At 43.9% G+C, this 18939-nt stretch overlaps 1 protein-coding gene and 1 non-coding gene across 2 annotated transcripts; one reads left to right on the top strand and one right to left on the bottom strand.

The window, feature by feature from the left end:
* The first annotated feature begins 1834 nt into the window (after positions 1 to 1834).
* LOC126029047 (U6 spliceosomal RNA) lies at positions 1835 to 1941 on the top strand. The gene has a single exon (XR_007502706.1). It is a non-coding gene; the product is annotated as a U6 spliceosomal RNA (small nuclear RNA).
* A 1628-nt stretch (positions 1942 to 3569) lies between these two features.
* Positions 3570 to 18345, bottom strand: LOC126028501 (zinc finger protein 875-like). Its single transcript, XM_049787468.1, has 5 exons — positions 18322 to 18345; positions 17192 to 17497; positions 17006 to 17069; positions 7993 to 8085; positions 3570 to 5087 (listed from the first exon to the last, which is right to left on the bottom strand). Exons 1-5 carry the CDS (start codon positions 18343 to 18345, stop codon positions 3667 to 3669), a joined length of 1908 nt encoding a protein of 635 aa, XP_049643425.1. The 3' UTR covers positions 3570 to 3666.
* Positions 18346 to 18939: the final 594 nt, after the last annotated feature.

The raw sequence follows: 18939 nt of genomic DNA, 5'->3' as shown, positions 1-18939 counted from the left end.
GATTGGAAAAGCACAGAAAGGATCTGTAAACTGTATCTCTCTGCTATTAGATCTTTTATTTTTTTATTTGTTTTGGTTTTGGTTTTTGGGCTACACCCTGCAGCACTCAGGGGTTTACTCCTGGCTCTGCTCAGAAATCCCTCCTGGCAGGCTGGGGAATCATTCGGGATTTGAAGCAATGTTGGTCCTGGGTCAGCCACTTGCAAGGTAAATGCCCTTCCCCTGTGCTATTTCTCCAGCCTCTCAGCTGTTAGATTTTAAACGAACTGGGAAATTGGAACTTCCTTTCCCTTTGCTGCCTGCCTCCAATCTCCCTTTAACATCTCCATTAAAAACAGAAAACCAGCTAGCAAAAGAGAATGAGAACTTTGTCAGAGTCCAAGTCTCAGCACCATAGAAGAAAAGCATGCTGGTACTGAAACTATGTCTGAAACAGATGTCTTTGCAATTTTATGGTTGATTCGTAGTTTTCCAAGTTTATATTCTAAATTCTTTCCTCAAAATGTTACAAAGGAATACAACGACCAATTAGGCATATTTAATGCTAATAAAATACTACAGGGCCAGACAGTATACAGATATGCTTGCCTTGAGGCAATGCAGGAAGCCAATCCAGGTTTAATCTCTAGCACCTTGTGGTCCAAGGGAGTGATCCCTGAGCACACAGAGTCAGAAATAAAACCGAGTATTGCCAGGTGTGGCACCAAATCCAAAATTCTTTAATAACAAACAAGTACACAGCTTTGTTATGTAAGTATATTACACATGTTGCTTTTGTTACTTATCCAACAGATGTTTTATGGTTAATAACTAGTTGTACAAGAAAATTCACAGTTCTCAGTACACTAAAAATATGAGAGTTCTGGTATTTTTTTTCTATGTTTAAAAAAAATATGGAGACTGGTATGTAGCCAGCCTGGGTTGGATCCCTGGCATCCTAACTGGTCCCGTGAGCCTGCCAGGAATAACCCCTGAGCACCACTGGGTGTGGCCCCAAAAATAAACCCACAAATAGATATATTTTTATGATTTATAATAAATAAATAACAGATAATATAAATGATAAATAAATAATAGATAATATAAATTATTTCTAAAGGGGTGGGGTCACACCTTACACTACCCAACTCAGGATCTTTTGGTTTTGTTTAGGAGTCACACCACTAAGAGCTTAGGTCTGGTTTTGTGCTCTGGGGTCACTCCTGGTAGGGTTTAGGGAACAATACACTATGATACTGGCCCCTGCTCTATCACTTTGGAACAGAAAATATAGGGGCCAAGAGTGATGGGTAAGGCACTTGCCTTGCATGTGGCTGACCTGGGTTCAATTTCCAGCCTCTCATATAGTCCTTCAGAACCGCCAGGAGTGATTCCTACATTCAAGGCCAAGAACAACCCTTGCATGTGGCCCAAAAACAAAATATATATAAAGAAGATGTTACTGAATTCTACAACTCTAAATGAAATAGCTTTAACATATATTAAACAAAGGTTGATGACTACATTGCGAAATGCTTCCTACCATGAAAATAAGTTTCTGAGGGACTAGGAAGTTTATTTTAGACAAGTCTTATTTCTTCTGCTGGAGTGTTTTATCTATTTTATATATAGCTATATTTACACCACAGACCTAATAAGTACTTGTTAATATATAATGCACATTAATATATGACATACTGATATTAATATCAATATATTAATGTACAATAAAGTTAAATATAATGTATATTAATAAATAAAATAAAGACAATCATTAATAACAAGATATATAAGGGATTTAAAGACAAATCAGAATACAAAACTGGAGAATAAGGTGACTATAAGAAAATACTACGTGCTCGCTTCAGCAGCACGTATACTAAAATTGGAACGATACAGAGAAGATTAGCATGGCCCTTGCACAAGGATGACGCGCAAATTCGTGAAGCGTTCCATATTTTAATAAAAAGAAAAAAAGAAAAAAAAGAAAATATCACAATTTATAAACTTGTATTTTTATATTAAAATACAAATCTGCTTTAAGAGATGAAAATTCAGAGCCTGCTCATGTTCAAACTAAACTTTATAAATTAAAATGGAGCAAGTCACAAAATACATTGACAATACTATGAACTCTAAGATTTTAAACAGGAATCCCTGAAAAAATGAAAATTATAATCTAGAAATCAATTAGAAAACTGGGGGGGCGGAGTGGTGGCACAAGTGGTAGGGCATCTGCCTTGCATGCACTAACCTAGGATGGACCACGGTTCGTCCTCTGGTGTCCTATATGGTTTCCCTAAGCCAGGAGCGATTTCTGAGTGCATAGCCAGGAGTAACCCCTGAGCGTCACCAGGTGTGGCCCAAAAACAAAAAAAGAAAAAAGAAAATTTGGGGTGGGTACAGCTCAGTGGTAGAACACTTGACTGCAGAAATTAGAAAATTGATTTAAACTTTTCTCTGCGGTTGTCATGTGTTCTCTTGAACATGCCACCCCCTTTTTTTGCTGCTGTTTTGGGACCACACTCAGGGGTTACTCCTGGCTCTGCACTCAGAAATCACTTCTGGAAGGCTCAGTGGTCCATACGGGATGCTGGGGATCAAACCATAGGGATCAAACCCGAGTCAGCTGTATGAAGGCATTAAATTCACTATCCTGTGTGCTATTGCTCCAGCTCCTATGCCCCTCTTTCATGTTTCTCTCCTTCCTTCATATTCTAAGTTTCTCTAAATAAAAGTATTTTACTTTGGGGCCAGAGAGATAGCATGGAGGTAAGGTGTTTGCCTTGCCTTCGGTGGTTCGAATCCTGGCATCCTATATGGTCCCCTGCCAGGAGTGATTTCTGAGCATAGAGCCAGGAGTAACCCCTGAGCGCTGCCGGGTGTGACCAAAAAAAAAGTATTTTACTTAAAAAACAACAACAACAACAACAACAACAACAACTGACTTTTAGAAGTAGAAAAGATAAACCAATTTCTTTGCTAAAGAAATGTTTTGATTATGTTCTCACCTATCATTCTCTGTAGAAAGTATTCCATACACATACTATGTTTCCACTAATTCACTGTTTTCCAAACTCTTCCTGAAACTGACAACTGTGTGATGCTCCAGGAAAGCAAAACTAACTATCATGGTTTCTGTCAAGTAACTGGTTTTGATATTTGGCCCACCCCTTAACAGTGCTCAGGGCTTACTCTTGGCCTTGCTTGGATCACTACTGACAAGATTTGGGGAACCATTATAAGGGTTGCTGGCAATCAAACCCAGCTCGGCCATGTGCAAGACAAACACCCTTTCTGCTGTACTATCACTCTGGCTCTCAAGTGCTTTGTTCTCAACAGGACAAGTCTATCAAACTTAAGACAAACTCTCATACTGTTTCTCTAATGTTGAAGCTATTATGGAAGGAGTATCCAAGCATACTTTGGCATTAAAATAATACCCACTTACTAAATTCAACCTATTTAGAAATACTCCATCAAATTTCATAACGAAACTTTCACCTCCAAGCCAGAGATTCTGAAGAGACCAGCAACGCTTCACGTGAAGTGTTACTGTTCCAGTGTTGAGTGTATTCCTGTCACATAACATGTCTCTATTTTGGTGTGAGGCAACTGCCAACATTTCTAAAGCCACAGCTCAAAGTATCCCCTCTCAGATATGAAGCTGGCTCCTGGCTAGCGATTTCATTCCACAAGGCTTTCATCCGGAGTGTGTCCTTTGATATGTCTGCCCAGGTTCGATTTCTGACTGAAGCCTCGACCACACTTCCTGCAAATAAAAGGCTTCTCTCCTGTATGCATCCTCTGGTGTCGAATAAGGTGTGACTGCCTGCTAAAGCCTTGCCCACATTCGCTGCACACATGAGGCCTCCCCCCAAAATGAGTGTCCTGATGTTGAATGAGAGTCAACTTGTCAGAGAAACCTTGCCCACACTCTCTGCACACAAAGGCCCTATCATCAGTGTGTGTCCTCCGATGCCTGAACAGGTTTTGCTTCTGGTTAAAGCTTCTACCACACTCCCTGCAGACAAACGGCTTCTCACCTGAATGTGTCCTCTGGTGTGAGATGAGGCCTGACTTATGGTTAAAGCCTCGTCCACAATCCCTGCAGACAAAAGGCTTCTCCCCGGAGTGGATTCTCTGGTGGGAGATGAGGGTTGATTTCCGGGTACAGGCTCGCCCACACTCTCTGCAGACAAATGGCTTCTCTCCAGTATGAGATCTCTGATGTTTCTTGAGGTTTGACTTCAGGCTAAAGTGCTGACCACACTCCAGACACAAGTAAGGTTTAAGCCCTGAGTGTAACCTCTGGTGCGTCTTGAGATTGGACTTCCAGCTAAAATGACGCCCGCAGTCTGTGCATAAATAAGGTTTCTCTCCTGTGTGTGTCCGTACATGACTTACAAGGTGTGACTTCTGGCTAAAGCTTTGCTCACATTCTCTGCAAACATAAGCCTTCTCTCCTGAATGTATCTTCTTGTGCCGGATGAGGTGTGAATGCTGGCGAAAGCCACACCCACATTCCCTGCAAATATAAGGCTTCTCCCCCAAATGTACCTTCTGGTGTGTAATAAGATTCGATTTCCGGCTAAAGCTCTGGCCACATTCCTTGCACACATAAGGTGTAACCCCTGAGTGTTCCCTCTGATGTGCAGAGGGGTTTGATTTCCAAGTAAAACTTTGTCCACTTTCCTTACACACATGCGGCTGTTCCCCAAGGTGTGTCCTTTCATTTCTGATGAGTTCAGACATGCTGCCAAAGTACTGTCCCCACTCTGAGTGTGTCTTCTGGAGACCATGTAGGTTTGACTCCTTGATAAATCTTAGCCCCAACTCTCTGTATTTTATTGCTCCAAATCCTGATTCTTCTAAACTATGAAATACTTTTTCTGTGAGATTGGTCCTCTGGTCTGGGCTAAACCCTAAACTCTCTGTTGTATTTTCCTGTTCTTCAGGAGGACTGCAGAATTCCTTTGAGGCACTGTTTTTGTGTCCTTTACCTAACAAGGGCTTAGAGTCTTTTCGTTCTTGAATTTCTTCTCTGTCAGTAGAGACTTTATTGAAGAGTTTCTGCTGCTGCTTCTGATCTTCTGGATAGTGCTTTCCTGGATGGAGAGAAATTCCTTCATATAAACTTACAATCTAATAATCTAGTTTTCATGACTCATACTCAAGAAAAACTCCAACTGACTAGAAACTGTTGTTGACTAGGCAGATATTTAAGAGGAAATATTGGGAAGCTAATACTATAAATATATTCAAAGAACAAAAGGAAATCATGTGGGAAAATATTAAAGGAAATATGGTAACTTAAAAATTGGGGAAGCTTGGGCCAGAGCAGTGGCACTAGAGGTAAGGCATCTGCCTTGCAAGCGCTAGCCTAGAATCAAACCCTGGTTCGATATCCTGGTGTCCCATATGGTCCCGCCCCCAAGCCAGGAGCGATTTCTGAGTGTTTGGCCAGAAATAACCCCTGAGCATCAATGGGTGTGGCCCAAAAACAAAAAACAAAAATTGGGGAAGCTATTAAAGAAACAAAGGAGTCAGAGAGATAGCATGGAGGTAGGGTGTTTGCCTTGCATGCAGAAGGATGGTGATTCGAATAAAGGCATCCCATATGGTCCCCCGAACGTGCCAGGAGCAATTTCTGAGCATAGAGCCAGGAGTAACCCCTGAGTGCAGCTAGGTGAGACCCAAAAATCAAAAAAAAAAAAAGAAAAAAAGAAAAAGAAAAAGGAAAAGAAACAAGAAAACTCTAAATAATAAAGTAAAATAACTAAAACCAAAGTTATTAGAAAAATATAACAGCAAGTTTGTTTTTGTTTTGCAGGCTTGGGGGACCATACAGGATGCTAGGAATTGAACCTGGGTCTGTCACAGTTGGCTGTGTGCAAGGCAAATGTCCTACTGCTGTGTTATTTCTCCAGCCCCACAATATAAAGTTTGAGTTTGTAACAGAACCAGTGAACCTGACAGAACTACCTAAATAGAAGAACAGAGACTGAATACTTATTCAATAAAAACAAAGAGGGCTGGAGTACATGCTCTGCTTGCAGAAGCCCTCGGTTAAGGATCCCTCAGCAACCTCTCACCACCACCAGGTTTGAACTAAAGAACAAACAAAAAATCCAAAAAACCCAACGGGGTCCAGAGAGATGGAGAGGACTTAAAGGGCTGGAGCATGTGGGAGCCCAGGTGTGAGCACCCCTGCCACTGAGCAATACCAAAAAATATCAACAAATAATAAAGATCTATTTGCTCCCCACTTGTAATTTTTTTTGTTTTGTTTTTGGGCCACACCCAGCAGTGCTCAGGGGTTATTCCTGGCTCTGCGCTCAGAATTTGCTCCTGGCAAGCTCAGGGGACCACATAGAATGCCAGGGATTGAACCCGAGTCTATTCCAGGTCATCCAGGTGCAAGGCAAATGCCTTACTGCTGTGCTATAACTATGGCCCCTCAACTTGTAATTTTTTAATGACATCACAAAAAGATGGATTAGGGGCTGGGGAGATAACTCAAAGGACTAGTTTGCATGGTTGACAGGCCAGAGGCCTGGGTTCATTCTGTGGCAATGCATGGTCCCCTGAGCACTGCTGAGAGCAACATTTGAACACCAGCTGAAGCAGTCCCTGAGCACCTATGGCCCCTAAGTAAGACAACAAAACAAAATGTAATTTGCACTGCAGGAAGTCCAGATTCTACCGCCAGCACTGCATGGCCCCCTGAATTCTGCAGAGAACAACCCCAGAATAATCAGTAGTAGTATCAAACTCCATAGAGTGTGGCCCTACAAAAAACTAAGACAAAAGAGGGTTTTGTTTGGGGGCCACACCTGGCAGTGCTCAAGGGTTACTCCTCCTCTGCACTCAGGGATTACTCCTAGCAGTGCTTGGGGAACCATAACGGATACTAGGGATCAAACCCACATCTGTTGTGTGCAAGGTAAGTGCCCTTCTCAATGTACTATTGTTTCAATCTCTTTATTTACATTTTTATATGAATACATCAATAAAAAAAATATTTCCAGACAACACGCTAGAAGGTAGGATCCATATACATGAAGTTAAGAAATCACACATGAGAATTACTAATTCCTAATTTTTTTTTGTTTTTATTGGGCCAGATTAATAATCGGGGCAGGTCTAGTTTGGTGCTCACGAGCCCTGCAATACTGGGGATCGGCCCTGTATCCAGCATGCAAAACATACTAGTTTAGCCCATTGTGCTAACTCCTTCACCCTCAATCACTAATCAGTCCTTCCCCTCTGGGCAAGCATCTGAGAAACTTAAGTATATAATCAGGGAAGAGGAAACAGTTATTTAGGTAATGTTTTATTCCTTAAACTGGGATGTTGGCACATGCATACATATTTTATTGTTATTTGTAGCATACCTATATATAATGATTACTAAAAATAATGTTTAATAAGGGAATTGGAAAGGTAAAATATAATCCTGATATGTTTAAGAGAAACTATAAAATAAAGGGTGCTAGACAACCACTAAAGAATTATTTTTCGGGGCCGGGCGGTGGCGCTGGAGGTAAGGTTCCTGCCTTGCCTGCGCTAGCCTAGGACGGACCGCGGTTCAATCCCCCGGCATCCCATATGGTCCCCCAAGAAGCCAGGAGCAACTTCTGAGCGCATAGCCAGGAGTAACCCCTGAGTGTCACAGGGTGTGGCCCAAAAACCAAAAAAAAAAAAAAAAAAAAAAGAATTATTTCAATTAATTAATAAACTATTAAAACTACTAATTTGTCCATGAGGTAGGTACAGCTTTTAAGATGTGAAGAGAGAATGGACCTGCCAGGGAAAACAGAAAGAAGGAGCCTTTCTTTCAAGTTGAAGAAACCAAGAAAGTCTCCCTCTTAGACAATGATATTCTTGAAGGGAGGCCATGTCAGGATGCCTTCCCAGTGTCCTGAGCCAGTCTGGAGAAGAGTTTCCTCCCAGTACCAAAGAAATGCATGCCCTCTCCTGCCCTTCCCACCAATCTGGTGTCCTTCTTACCTGAAAGGCTCACAGAATGCTGACTCTCTTCTAGCCAGGGCTCGTCCCCATGCTCCAGTTGAGAAATGACCTTTGGTTTGGAAAATGGAATTTCTACAGAGGGAAAGAAAACAAGGAGACTTTTGGTTAAGAATCAAAGGATCATTCGAGAAATCAAAGCAGAAATAAGTAGGGGAAACTCAAAGGGTTATAGAAAGGACTTATGAGTAGTATACACTCTCTGTACTTGAAAAGCTGAGTAAATAAAAGATGACTTGGGGCTGGAGTGGTGGTGCAAGGGGTAAGGCGTCTGCCTTGCCTGAGCTAGCTTAGGATGGTTCACAGTTTGATCCCCTGGCATCCCATATGGTCCCCTAAGCCAGGAGCGATTTCTGAGCATAAGGACAGGAGTAACCCCTGAACATTACCGGGTATGTCCCCCCTACCCCAAAAAAAGGTGACTTGACTCAGAAGAATGGTGTATAAATATTGGGGAATGAAAATGTCCTCAGTCTGGAACAAGATAAAAATATAAAGCTTGAGCCTTGGGGAAAAGGTTTATAAATGTAGAGAAATTTAATTTTCGACTCCACTAAATCCAGATCTGCCCTGATGATCAAGATAAATTACTATTTTTTGGTTTCTGTTTTTGGGCCACAGCTGATGGTTCTCAGGACTAACATCTGGCTCTGCAATTGGGGATCACTCATAGCAGTGCTTGAAGCCCATCTTGGGTGCTGGGAATTGAGCCTGGACAAGCACCCTATCCACTGCCCTATCTCTCCTGCCTGGATAAATTGCTGTTTATAAACCCAACTCTGGGCCATAGCTGTCTCATGGGTAGCCTTTTCCTCATGGCACACAGAAGCTACTCTGTGGGGCAGTAAAGCCATCCTTACCCAGCGAGACCAGGTGGTCATATGTCTCCAGCATCACTTCCCTGTACAAGGTCCTCTGAGCAGGGCTCAGCAACCACCACTCCTCCTGGGTGAAGTCTACAGCCACATCCCTGAATAGCACGAAAGCCTGTAATACAAAACACACCCTTGGCTTTTGAGCCCAGCTTTCTCATGCTCAGGATGAAGTGATCAAAAAGGCTTCCTTGAAGGAGGTAGAGAAGACGCTGACCCAACTTTCAATTGTGAATTGTGAACAAAAGGTAACAGAATATGCCACTCATATATGCACCATTTTAGCATAAGTATTTCTAGTCAAAGGCAACTAAAAACCAAAACAAGTTTTCTTCCCTCCAACTTGCCTTAAAAAGACATCAATTTGAGGTCAGAGAGATAATACACCAGGTAGGGTGCTTGCCTTGCACGTGGCCAACTCAGGTTCAATCCCCAGCATTTTAAATGGTCCCCATGTGGTCTCCAAAGCCAGGAGTAATTCCTGAGTGCAAAGCCAAGAGTACCCCTATGTACCTCCCAATTTTAAAAAAATTTAAAAAAATAAAGAAAACTACATGTTTGAAATACTGCCCACCATCACCTTCTAGAATGTTAATTACCAAACACAATAAATCTATAAGACAAACATTAGTGAATGGCTACCTTCCTTTTTCTTGAGTTTTTCCTATGTATCTGCCTTCTTGCCACCCTTTTCCTACATTATGTTACTCTTCTAATGGGGCTTAGGAGATGGCACAAGATGAGTCCCTGCATCATCCTTCCAGGACTGGATACTGATAACTGGGGCCTGCACAGCTTGGCTGAGTATCCCTGGGGGCAACCTCCAGGCCCTCTAAGCACTGCTTGGGAGTCCCCTGTCCCCCCAAAATTGACTGCTCTTTTCCAATGTTTTACAAACTCAAATTCTCACTTGTCCTTTGAGAGTATCACATCACTTAATATGTTCATGTGTAGGTAGGATTGCATTCATTTCTGGGGCTAATTTTTTCTATTTAATTTATCTTTTGTCAAGGCTTATTTACAGAGTTCCAGTCAAAGAACCTCAAACTTTAGTGCCAAGGGTTTTTTGTTTTTGTTTTTGTTTTGTTTTGTTTTGGTTTGGTTTTTGGGCCACACCCAGTGGTGCTCAGGGGTTACTCCTGTCTGTCTGCTCAGAAATAGCTCCTGGCAGGCACGGGGGACCATATGGGACACCGGGATTCGAACCAACCACCTTAGGTCCTGGATCGGCTGCTTGCAAGGCAAACACCGCTGTGCTACCTCTCCAGGCCCAGTGCCAAGGGTTTAAAGAGCATTTTATCTCCAGCCAGTAACATTTGTGTATAGATTACTTTGAATACCCTTGGGGAGCTGTTACGGGCAAGAATAAAAGTCCCTTCACTTTGGGAGCTTTCAATCTTAGGAAAGAAGAAAAGGAAAGTATCACGAACACACAATTAACAAGCATTTTGGTCTGTCTAGCATGTTCAATCCCCAGCACCACGTGGTCCCATCATTATCAGGAATAATTTGGGGCCAGAGAGAGAGCACAAAAGGCTGAGTGCATGCTTGGCATGTTAAGAGGTCCAGGTTGGATCCCCAGTGCCACATGACCATCCAAGCACAACTGGGAGTGACCCTGCACAGAACTACAGAACTGGGAATGGCCCCAGAATATTACTGGGTGTACTCTTCTCTACCCCCCAAAAAAAAGTGATGAAGCCAAGGGGCCCAAGCAATAGCACAGTGGGCAGGACATTTGCCTTGAATACAGCCTACCAGGGTTTGATCCTTGGCATCCCCTAGGATCTCCTGAGCCCACCAGAAGTGATTTCTGAGCACAGAAGCAGGAGTAACCCGGAGCACACAGCCAGGTGTGCTTTCCCCCCCCCCCAAAAAAAAGAAAAGCCAAACTATAACCCCTCCCCCAGGCCACTGTTCAGGTGCCATTATATTGAATAAAGTCCTCAGGTTCAAACATCAGAACACTGGAGAGACGTGGGTCTGAAAGCAAATGTTGGTCTGGAAAATATCACACACACACACACACACACAAACACACACACACACAAACACACATACACCCCTACTTCTTGAAGCTGTAATAGAGATCAATCAACTATTTCAACAAATTTAACACAACCGGTACTCTAGAAGTCCTGAAAAATCCTGATTTCTCTATCTGAGAATCATTTATGTAGGAGGGAGCACATGCATGACTTGCCACAATATAGACTCCCCACTAAGAAGCCACAATTAGCAGTCAGAGGAACTAAACCAGAAGCAGCCTAACTGGTACAATCCCTCCATACAACATTTTGTGGCCCTGCCCTCGAGGAATCTTTTTTTGTTTTGTTTTGTTTTGTTTTAGTTGTTTGGGTCACAGCCCCCAATGTTCAAGGCTTACTACTGACTGCACTCAAGGATCACCCTGACTTTGCCTCCTGCGGCCCCCAGGTAAATTGAGTTTGAGACCCCTGCTCTAAGGCCTGTAGCAAAAGACTTCTTCAATTTAAGATAACAGTGATAAGAAGCCATTACCCAACAAGAGACAGAAGCTGTACTCGCTTTATTTTTTTGTTGTTTTTAGGCCACACCCTGCTCTCTGCTCAGGGATCACTCCAGGTAAGACTTGATCATAAGGATGCTGGGGCTCAAACACCAGTCAGCACATGCAAAGCAAGCTCCATACCCTGCAATGACTTTTGAGAGGACCCCAAACAAACAGCACTAGTATCCCTTGATAACTAGCTAGAAACACAAATTCTAGTGAATTAGAAATTCTGGGGATGGAGTCAGTGATTGTGGTTACTCCTGGCTCTGCACTCAGGAATCAGTCCTGGCAAGCTCAGAGGACCATATTGGATACCACAGATCAAACCCAGGTCGGTCCCATGCAAAGCAAATGCCCTACTGCTGTAATATTGCTTCAACACCTAACAATCCTGCTTTAACAAGTCCTCTTTCTTTTTTCTTTATGGGCCATTCCCAGCAGTGCTCAGGGGTTTACCCCTGGTTTTGTACTTAGGAATTACTTCTGCTCAGGAAGTCACATGAGATGCTGGGGACTAAACCCAGGTTACATGCAAGACAAACACTCTACCACTGTATTATTGTGCTGGCCACTTTCCAAGTTTTAGGTGATCTTGATTCATACAGTCAAACCTGAGAACATTCACTAGCTAAAGCAAGCTCAGAATACAAATTGTTCATGGAACAGTCCTCCCTTCTTCCTCTTTCATGACTATTGCAGAGAAAATGAGGAGGAAGAGAACCAGTTAGGATGAAACAATGAAGGCAAGAAGCCAGATCAGAAAGAAGCAAAGAATATAGGGTGAAAAAAGAGAAACTGAGGGGCCGGAGAGATAGCATGGAGGTAAGGCGTTTGCCTTTCATGCAGAAGGTCATCAGTTCAAATCCCGGTGTCCCATATGGTCCCCCGTGCCTGCCAGGAGCAATTTCTGAGCCTGGAGCCAGGAATAACCCCCTGAGCACTGCCGGGTGTGACCCAAAAACCACAAAAAAAAAAAAAAAAGAGAAACTGAGAAGGAAAAAGGGCTAAATAGATAATCCAGGCCTTCTATTAGTTCCTCAGAGGCAATCTAATTGGTTGTCTCATAAACCAATCAAATTGCATAGGCCCTATAGGGAAGTGACAGTTACTAAACACAAGGTATTAAATAGGCTGTTAAACCAAAGAGCTCCAATGTTCAGCCTGATAATCTTAATGCTATCCACACAAACCAGAGCTTATTATAAAGCTACATGAATAAGATTACATAAATCAAAAACAGCCTAACTTGACAGCCAAGTTGACCTAAAGAACTGTGAATGAGGGGCCACTGTGATAGTGCAGCTGGTAGGATGCTTGCCTTGCACACAAATAACCTATCTTTGATCCTACACATGTGAAGGTTTCCCGGATCTCACCAAGAATGACTCCTGAGCATGGAAGTGCTGCTGTAACAAATCAGCAAAGGCTGGTAAAACAACTGTTACTGTAAAGCTAGAAGATTGGTGAGAGGGAGCTGGAACAGTAGTCCAATGGGGTAGGGTACTTGCCTTGAATTCTGCTAACCCAGGTTAGACCTCTAGTATAGCACATGGTCCACAGAGCATCACCAGGAATAATTCCTGAGTGAAGAACCAATAATAGCTCAAAAGCCAAAGGAAAAAAAAAAAAAAAAAAAGGGAGGGAGTGGGGAGAGAGAAGGAAGGGATGGATGGAGAGAGAGGATAAAGAAAATAGGCAGGTTAAAAAGATACATAATCTGATGGGGTTGGAGCGATAGTACAGCAGACAGGGTAACAGTACAGTTATAGAGTGTTTTACCTTGCATGCAGCCTCAACCCAATTTCGATCCCTGGCATCCCATATGGTCTCCCAAGCCCACTAGGAGTGAATCCTGAGCACAGAACCAGGAGTAAGCCCTGAGCTCTGCTGGGTGTAGCCCCCCAATAAAAGAAAAAATAGAAAAAGTAGAGATGAAATTAATGTATTGTATACTGGCAAAGGTACCTGCCTTGCACTTGATCAAGCTGGGTTCCATCACAGGCACCAAATTCCACAGAGTAATTTCTGAATATAAAGTCAAGAATAAGCCATGAGCACTATTGCTTGGTGTGGCTCCAAAAAAAAGTTTTTTTGTTTGGTTTTTTTTTTTTTTTTTTGTGGTTTTTGGGTCACACCCGGCAGTGCTCAGGGGTTACTCCTGGCTCCATGCTCAGAAATTGCTCCTGGCAGGCACGGGGGACCATATGGGACGCCGGGATTCGAACCGATGACCTTCTGCATGAAAGGCAAACGCCTTACCTCCATGCTATCTCTCCGGCCCCCAAAAAAAAGTTTTTAAAAAGAAAAATAACATTATCTGCATAACTTTAGAAAACAGAAACCACCTAATTCTTTGATTTGGCTCTAGAAAGCAGTAAAAAAAAATCTTCATATTCTGACTACATTTGCAGGCAAAACTTACTGGTTAGAAAATAAAACAATGGATGGACCGCGTTTTGATCCCCCGGTGTCCCATATGGTCCCCCAAGCCAGGAGCGACTTCTGAGCGCATAGCCAGAAGTAACCCCTGAGCGTCACCGGGTGTGGCCCAAAAACCAAAAAAAAAAAAAAAAAAAAAGAAAATAAAACAGCCAGGGGCCAGATGATAGCACAGCATTAAGGTGATTGCCTTGCAGGTGGCCAACACAGGACCAACTGCGGCTCGATTTCTGGTATCCCATATGGTCCCTGGAGGCTGCCAGGAGCGATTTCTGAGTACAGAGGCAGGAGTAACCTCTGAGTACTGCTGGTTATGACCAAAACCCAAAAATAAATAAATAAATAAATAAATAAATAAATAAATAAATAAATAAAACAGCCAAAAAATAAGTATATAAAATATTTTTGAAAAGAAAACTTACATTTTTCAGCCTCTCCATTAGCAAGAATCTCAAAAATAACCTCAAATTAAAAAAAAAAAAACTAAAATCAAACCAAACATAAAATTAAAGCTACAAGGAAAACAAATATTTTAAATAAATAAATCACCTCCAGGAGCAAATCTGACTGAAAGACACAAACTTTTAAGACCTCTGAAAATGTGAAGGTGATAAGAGTCTGAGATTCTTGCTGTCAAGGAAGATCTGAAATAAGTTAACCCATTGTAAAAAACATATAAGCCTGGGGGGGAGGGTAGAGAGAGAACTACAGTGAGTAAGGGACAGTGGCCTTGAGGCACACAGAATCCCCTGAGCACCAACAGGAGTGATTCCTGAGTGGAAAGTGAGGACTAGACCCTCAGCCAAACTGGGTGTGGTCCAGAAATGTTCTTTGCCTAAATGTTCACTGCATTCTGTTAAGTCATAGTGGTCTTCATGGTGACCATTTCAGAGAATACCACCCCGTCAGCCTCATCCTTTCTCTTTCTCTTCCTCTCTCCCTCCTCTCTCTCTTCCTCTCTCCCTCCTCTCTTCCTCTCTCTCTGTCTCTCTCTCTGTCTCTCTCTGTCTCTCTTTCACTCACACACACACATACATACCCTGTATCATTTTTGTTTTGGGGTCACATCAGCAGTGTTCAGGTTATACTCTTTGCTCTATGCTCAAGGGTTACACCTGGCTAAGCTCAGGAGAGCCAGAGTGGCGCAGGGATGCATCCTGGGTCAAATTCATTCAAGTACTGGCTGTACTATTATAGCTCCAGTTCATGTTTCCTTTCATATCAAACTCATTCTCAAAATCACTCTAAAGCCAGCGATTTCAAAGATCAAATGATATGATCTTCAACCGCCACTCAGCCTGGCCACTCAAGAGGTGGAAAAAGGCAGTAAGGGCACAGATATAAATAATAAAGAGGGTGACCGGGACTAGAGCAATAGCACTGAGGATTCGGAATTGCCTTGCATGCTGGGTTTCAATCCTTGCCACCCCATAGGGTCACTGAGTACAAAGCCAGGAGGAGTCCCTTCAGGTGTGCCACCGAACAAGTAAAAAATATTTAATTATCTTAAATCCATGGGTCACATCAATCCTCCTACAATATGGCAAAAGCAGGATAGAGCTTCTGAAGAATCCGTAGGTTCTTCTTGTTACTCTGTACCCCCAAATCTTTATTGTACCAGACAGATTAGGCTGCCCTTCTTCTAGAAGCCCTGTGGGACCACGGCCCAGAGCAGTAGTGCAAGTGGTAGGGTGTTTGCCTTGCATGCACTAACCTGAGATAGACCGAGGTTTGACCTCCCGGCACCCCATATGGTCCCCCAAGTCAGGAGCGACTTCTGAGCGCATAGCCAGGAGTAACCCCTTTGCGTCACCGGTTGTGACCCAAAAAAAAAGAAGAAGAAGAAGAAGAAGAAGAAGAAGAAGAAGAAGAAGAAGAAGAAGAAGAAGAAGAAGAAGAAGAAGAAGAAGAAGAAGAAGAAGAAGAAGAAGAAGAAGAAGAAGAAGAAGAAGAAGAAGAAGAAGAAGAAGAAGAAGAAGAAGAAGAAGAAGAAGAAGAAGAAGAAGAAGAAGAAGAAGAAGAAGAAGAAGAAGAAGAAGAAGAAGAAGAAGAAGAAGAAGAAGAAGAAGAAGAAAAAGAAGCCCTGCAGGATCACTTCAGTTCATGGGCATCACTGCTGTCCCTACCCTTTATCTCTACTTTATACCTACTTTATCCGACTAGACAACTAGCATGGATGCATCTGTACTTTTAAACTACACCCTATGTTTCTCGATGAAATATTCCATGATATCTAAGGAATAAATGAGGCAGAAAAGGAGAGCTGAGGAGTGACTCCTGTAGGTCCAGGTTTGTTGCCCAAAACACTAAAACAATCTCCAAGGGTCCCCTAAGCCCCTGAGGCCAGAGCCAGGAGTAAACCCTAAGCATCATTGGGTGTGGAAGGGAGGGGAAAAAAGGAGGAGGGAGAGGAGAAGAAAAAGAGAGAGATAGAGACAGAAAGAAGGAAGGGAAGGTGGGGCCGGGAAGGTGGCGCTAGAGGTAAGGTGTCTGCCTTGCAAGGGCTAGCTAGCGTAGGACGGACCGCGGTTCGATCCCCCGGTGTCCCATATGGTCCCCCCAAGCCAGGGGCGATTTCTGAGTGCATAGCCAGGAGTAACCCCTGAGCGTCAAACGGGTGTGGCCCAAAAACCAAAAAAAAAAAAAAAAAAGGAAGGGAAGGGAAGGGAGGGATAGGGAAGAGGGACAGAGTGAGAGAGAATTCGCCCTGGCAACAGAGACAGAGACGGAGAGAGGAGAAGGGTGAGAGAGGGACAGAGAGAGACAGAGACACAGAGACAGAGGAGGATAGGAAGGGAGAGGGAGAGGGACAGAGACAGAGACAGTGAGAAGGAGGAGAAGGGAGAGAGAGGAAGAGGGACAGACACAGAGACAGACAGAGAGGAGGGGAAGGGAGGGGGAGGGACAGAGACAGACAGAGACAGAGAAAAGGAGAAGGAACAGAGGGAGGGAGAGGGACAGAGAGACAGAGACAGAGAGGAGGAGGAGAAGGGATAGAGAGGAAGAGGGACAGACAGAGACAGAGAAGGAGGGGAAGGGAGGGGGAGGGACAGAGACAGAGAGGATGGGAAGGGAGAGAGAGGGAGAGGGACAGAGACAGAGAGACTCCATCCTGGCGACAACCAAGATGGAATCTGGCAGAAATCCTCACCTCTCTCTTGGCTTGCAGGCGCCCCAAGATCATTGTCACGTCCTCGCGCGCTTTCTGGCTCTCTCTGCAAAAGAGCAAAGTCTCAGAAGACAGATCCAGATCGGGGAAGGTGAAGACTAAGGGGAGAGAGAGAAGGGGCCGAGAGGAAGGGGTGGAACCCCACCACCCCCAAAATGACCACCGCACCCCAATTCCCACCCGGTTTCTCCCGTCTCTCCACAGGGCGCTAGAGTAAACGGCGACGGCCGAACGTGTAGTCAGTACTGAGGGACATTCACAGAACGCACCCCGGGGTGCGAAAACTGAGGGAAACCAACGGCTGAGGCGTTGGAGACCCCGAATCCACAGCCCGCGACAGCCCAGGTAACCACGGCAGCCCACACGCGGGGAGCCCGGGAGCGCCGGAAGTGGCCGCAGAGGCCTCTGGGAGTTGTAGTCTTCGGGAGGGCGACTACCGACCTCGGGGAGAGAAATGCGGAAGCGCCATGAACGCTAGGGATTCTGGGAGTTGTAGTCCCAACGCGTCCTGGGGCCTCAGAGACCTGAGTTGGGTAAAACTGGCTGTGTGTGCTGGATTGGCGGCTTCACAGCGGGTCTTCGCACTTGACGCTTAGCCCAGGGCAGGTAGTTGAGTCTGGACAGTTGGGCTCTGAGCCGGACAGGTGGTGGAGCTGCGTTCAGCACTCAGGGAAAGCGCCTTGGGAAGCTAGGAACTGGATTCCCAGAATATTAGAATATCTGGTGAAGTGAAGAGACTGGATTTGGGTCAAAAAAAGCAAAATTCCTTGGTGGTATAAGTAGTGTGAGAGCAATGTTCTGGGCATTAGGTAGCCAGAAAGAGGCTTTACGTTGGGAGCTTTACCCGAAATTTATCATGTTTTTTTCCTTATTATTTAATGCCATATTAACCTGATAACCTTTCCAACCAAAGCCTCACCATTTCGCATCTCTGAGATCAAGCCTGGTGCAAATATTTAAAGATTATGCTGAACATTTACAACCCTCTTCAAAATAACGATATTCCTCTCCCTGGATAAGTGAAAAAGTTAACATGTTAATATCATCCTTCTCCTTGAAGAAAATCAAGCCCCATTTTTGTTTTTTGTTTTTGTTTTGGTTTTTGGTTTGGGGGCCAGCTGTGCACAGAGCTTACTTCTGCCTCTGTGTGCCCATGAATCACTTTGAATGGGCTTGGGGGACCATATAGGTTGCCTAGGATTGACCCCAGCTTGGCCACATGCTAGGCAAGTGCCCTAACCACTGTACTACCACTCTAGCCAGCAATGCTCTATTTTAGTCCTAGTATCACACCTTACCAAGAATTTTATATGCACGACCATGAATACTTGTAACAACTCAATGGGAAACAAAAGTCAGACATGTGGCAGTGAGGATCAGAAATAAAATGAAGTGGAGCCGGAGAGATAGCATGGAGGTAAGGCATTTGCCTTGCATGCAGTACGGTGGTTCGAATCCTAGCATCCCATATGGTCCCCCAGCCTGCCAGGAGTTTCTTGAGTGCAGAAATAATAATAATAATAATAATAATAATAATAAATTCACAAATATTGAGGCCAGAGTGACAGTATGGTAGCTAAAGCATTTATCTTGCACTCACCCAACCCAGGTTTTATCCCCAGCATCCCAATTTGGTCCCCCAAGCATGCCAGGAGTAATTTCTGAGCACAGAGCCAGGAATAATTCCTGAGCATTGGTAGGTGTGGCCCCAAAACAAAATTAAACTAAATTCACAATTTTTTTTATTCTTTTGTTTTGGGGTCACATACGGTGGTGCTCAGGAGTTACACCTGGCTCTGTGCTCAGAAGTCACTCCTGGCAGGCTTGGGGGACCATATAGGATGCCAGGATTTGAACCGGGGTCTGTCCTGTGTTGATTGTGTGCAAGGAAAATGCCTTGCCACTGTGATATCGCT

The sequence above is a fragment of the Suncus etruscus genome, chromosome 14 (assembly GCF_024139225.1).
Source record: "Suncus etruscus isolate mSunEtr1 chromosome 14, mSunEtr1.pri.cur, whole genome shotgun sequence".
NCBI lineage: Eukaryota > Metazoa > Chordata > Mammalia > Eulipotyphla > Soricidae > Suncus > Suncus etruscus.
Note: the sequence above shows the minus strand (reverse complement) of the source record. Positions and strands in the feature narration are given on the sequence as shown.

What these genes read in the sequence shown, in the direction of transcription:
- LOC126028501 (XM_049787468.1), bottom strand. Translation starts at nt 18,345, where the DNA reads ATGGTCGTGCATATAAAATTCTTG. An exon ending in GAAACCGGGTGGGAATTGGG is followed by an intron (nt 17,070 to 17,191) that starts GTGCGGTGGTCA and finishes GCTCTTTTGCAG; the next exon opens with AGAGAGCCAGAAAGCGCGCG. An exon ending in GCATTCTGTGAGCCTTTCAG is followed by an intron (nt 5,088 to 7,992) that starts GTAAGAAGGACA and finishes CTCTCCATCCAG; the next exon opens with GAAAGCACTATCCAGAAGAT.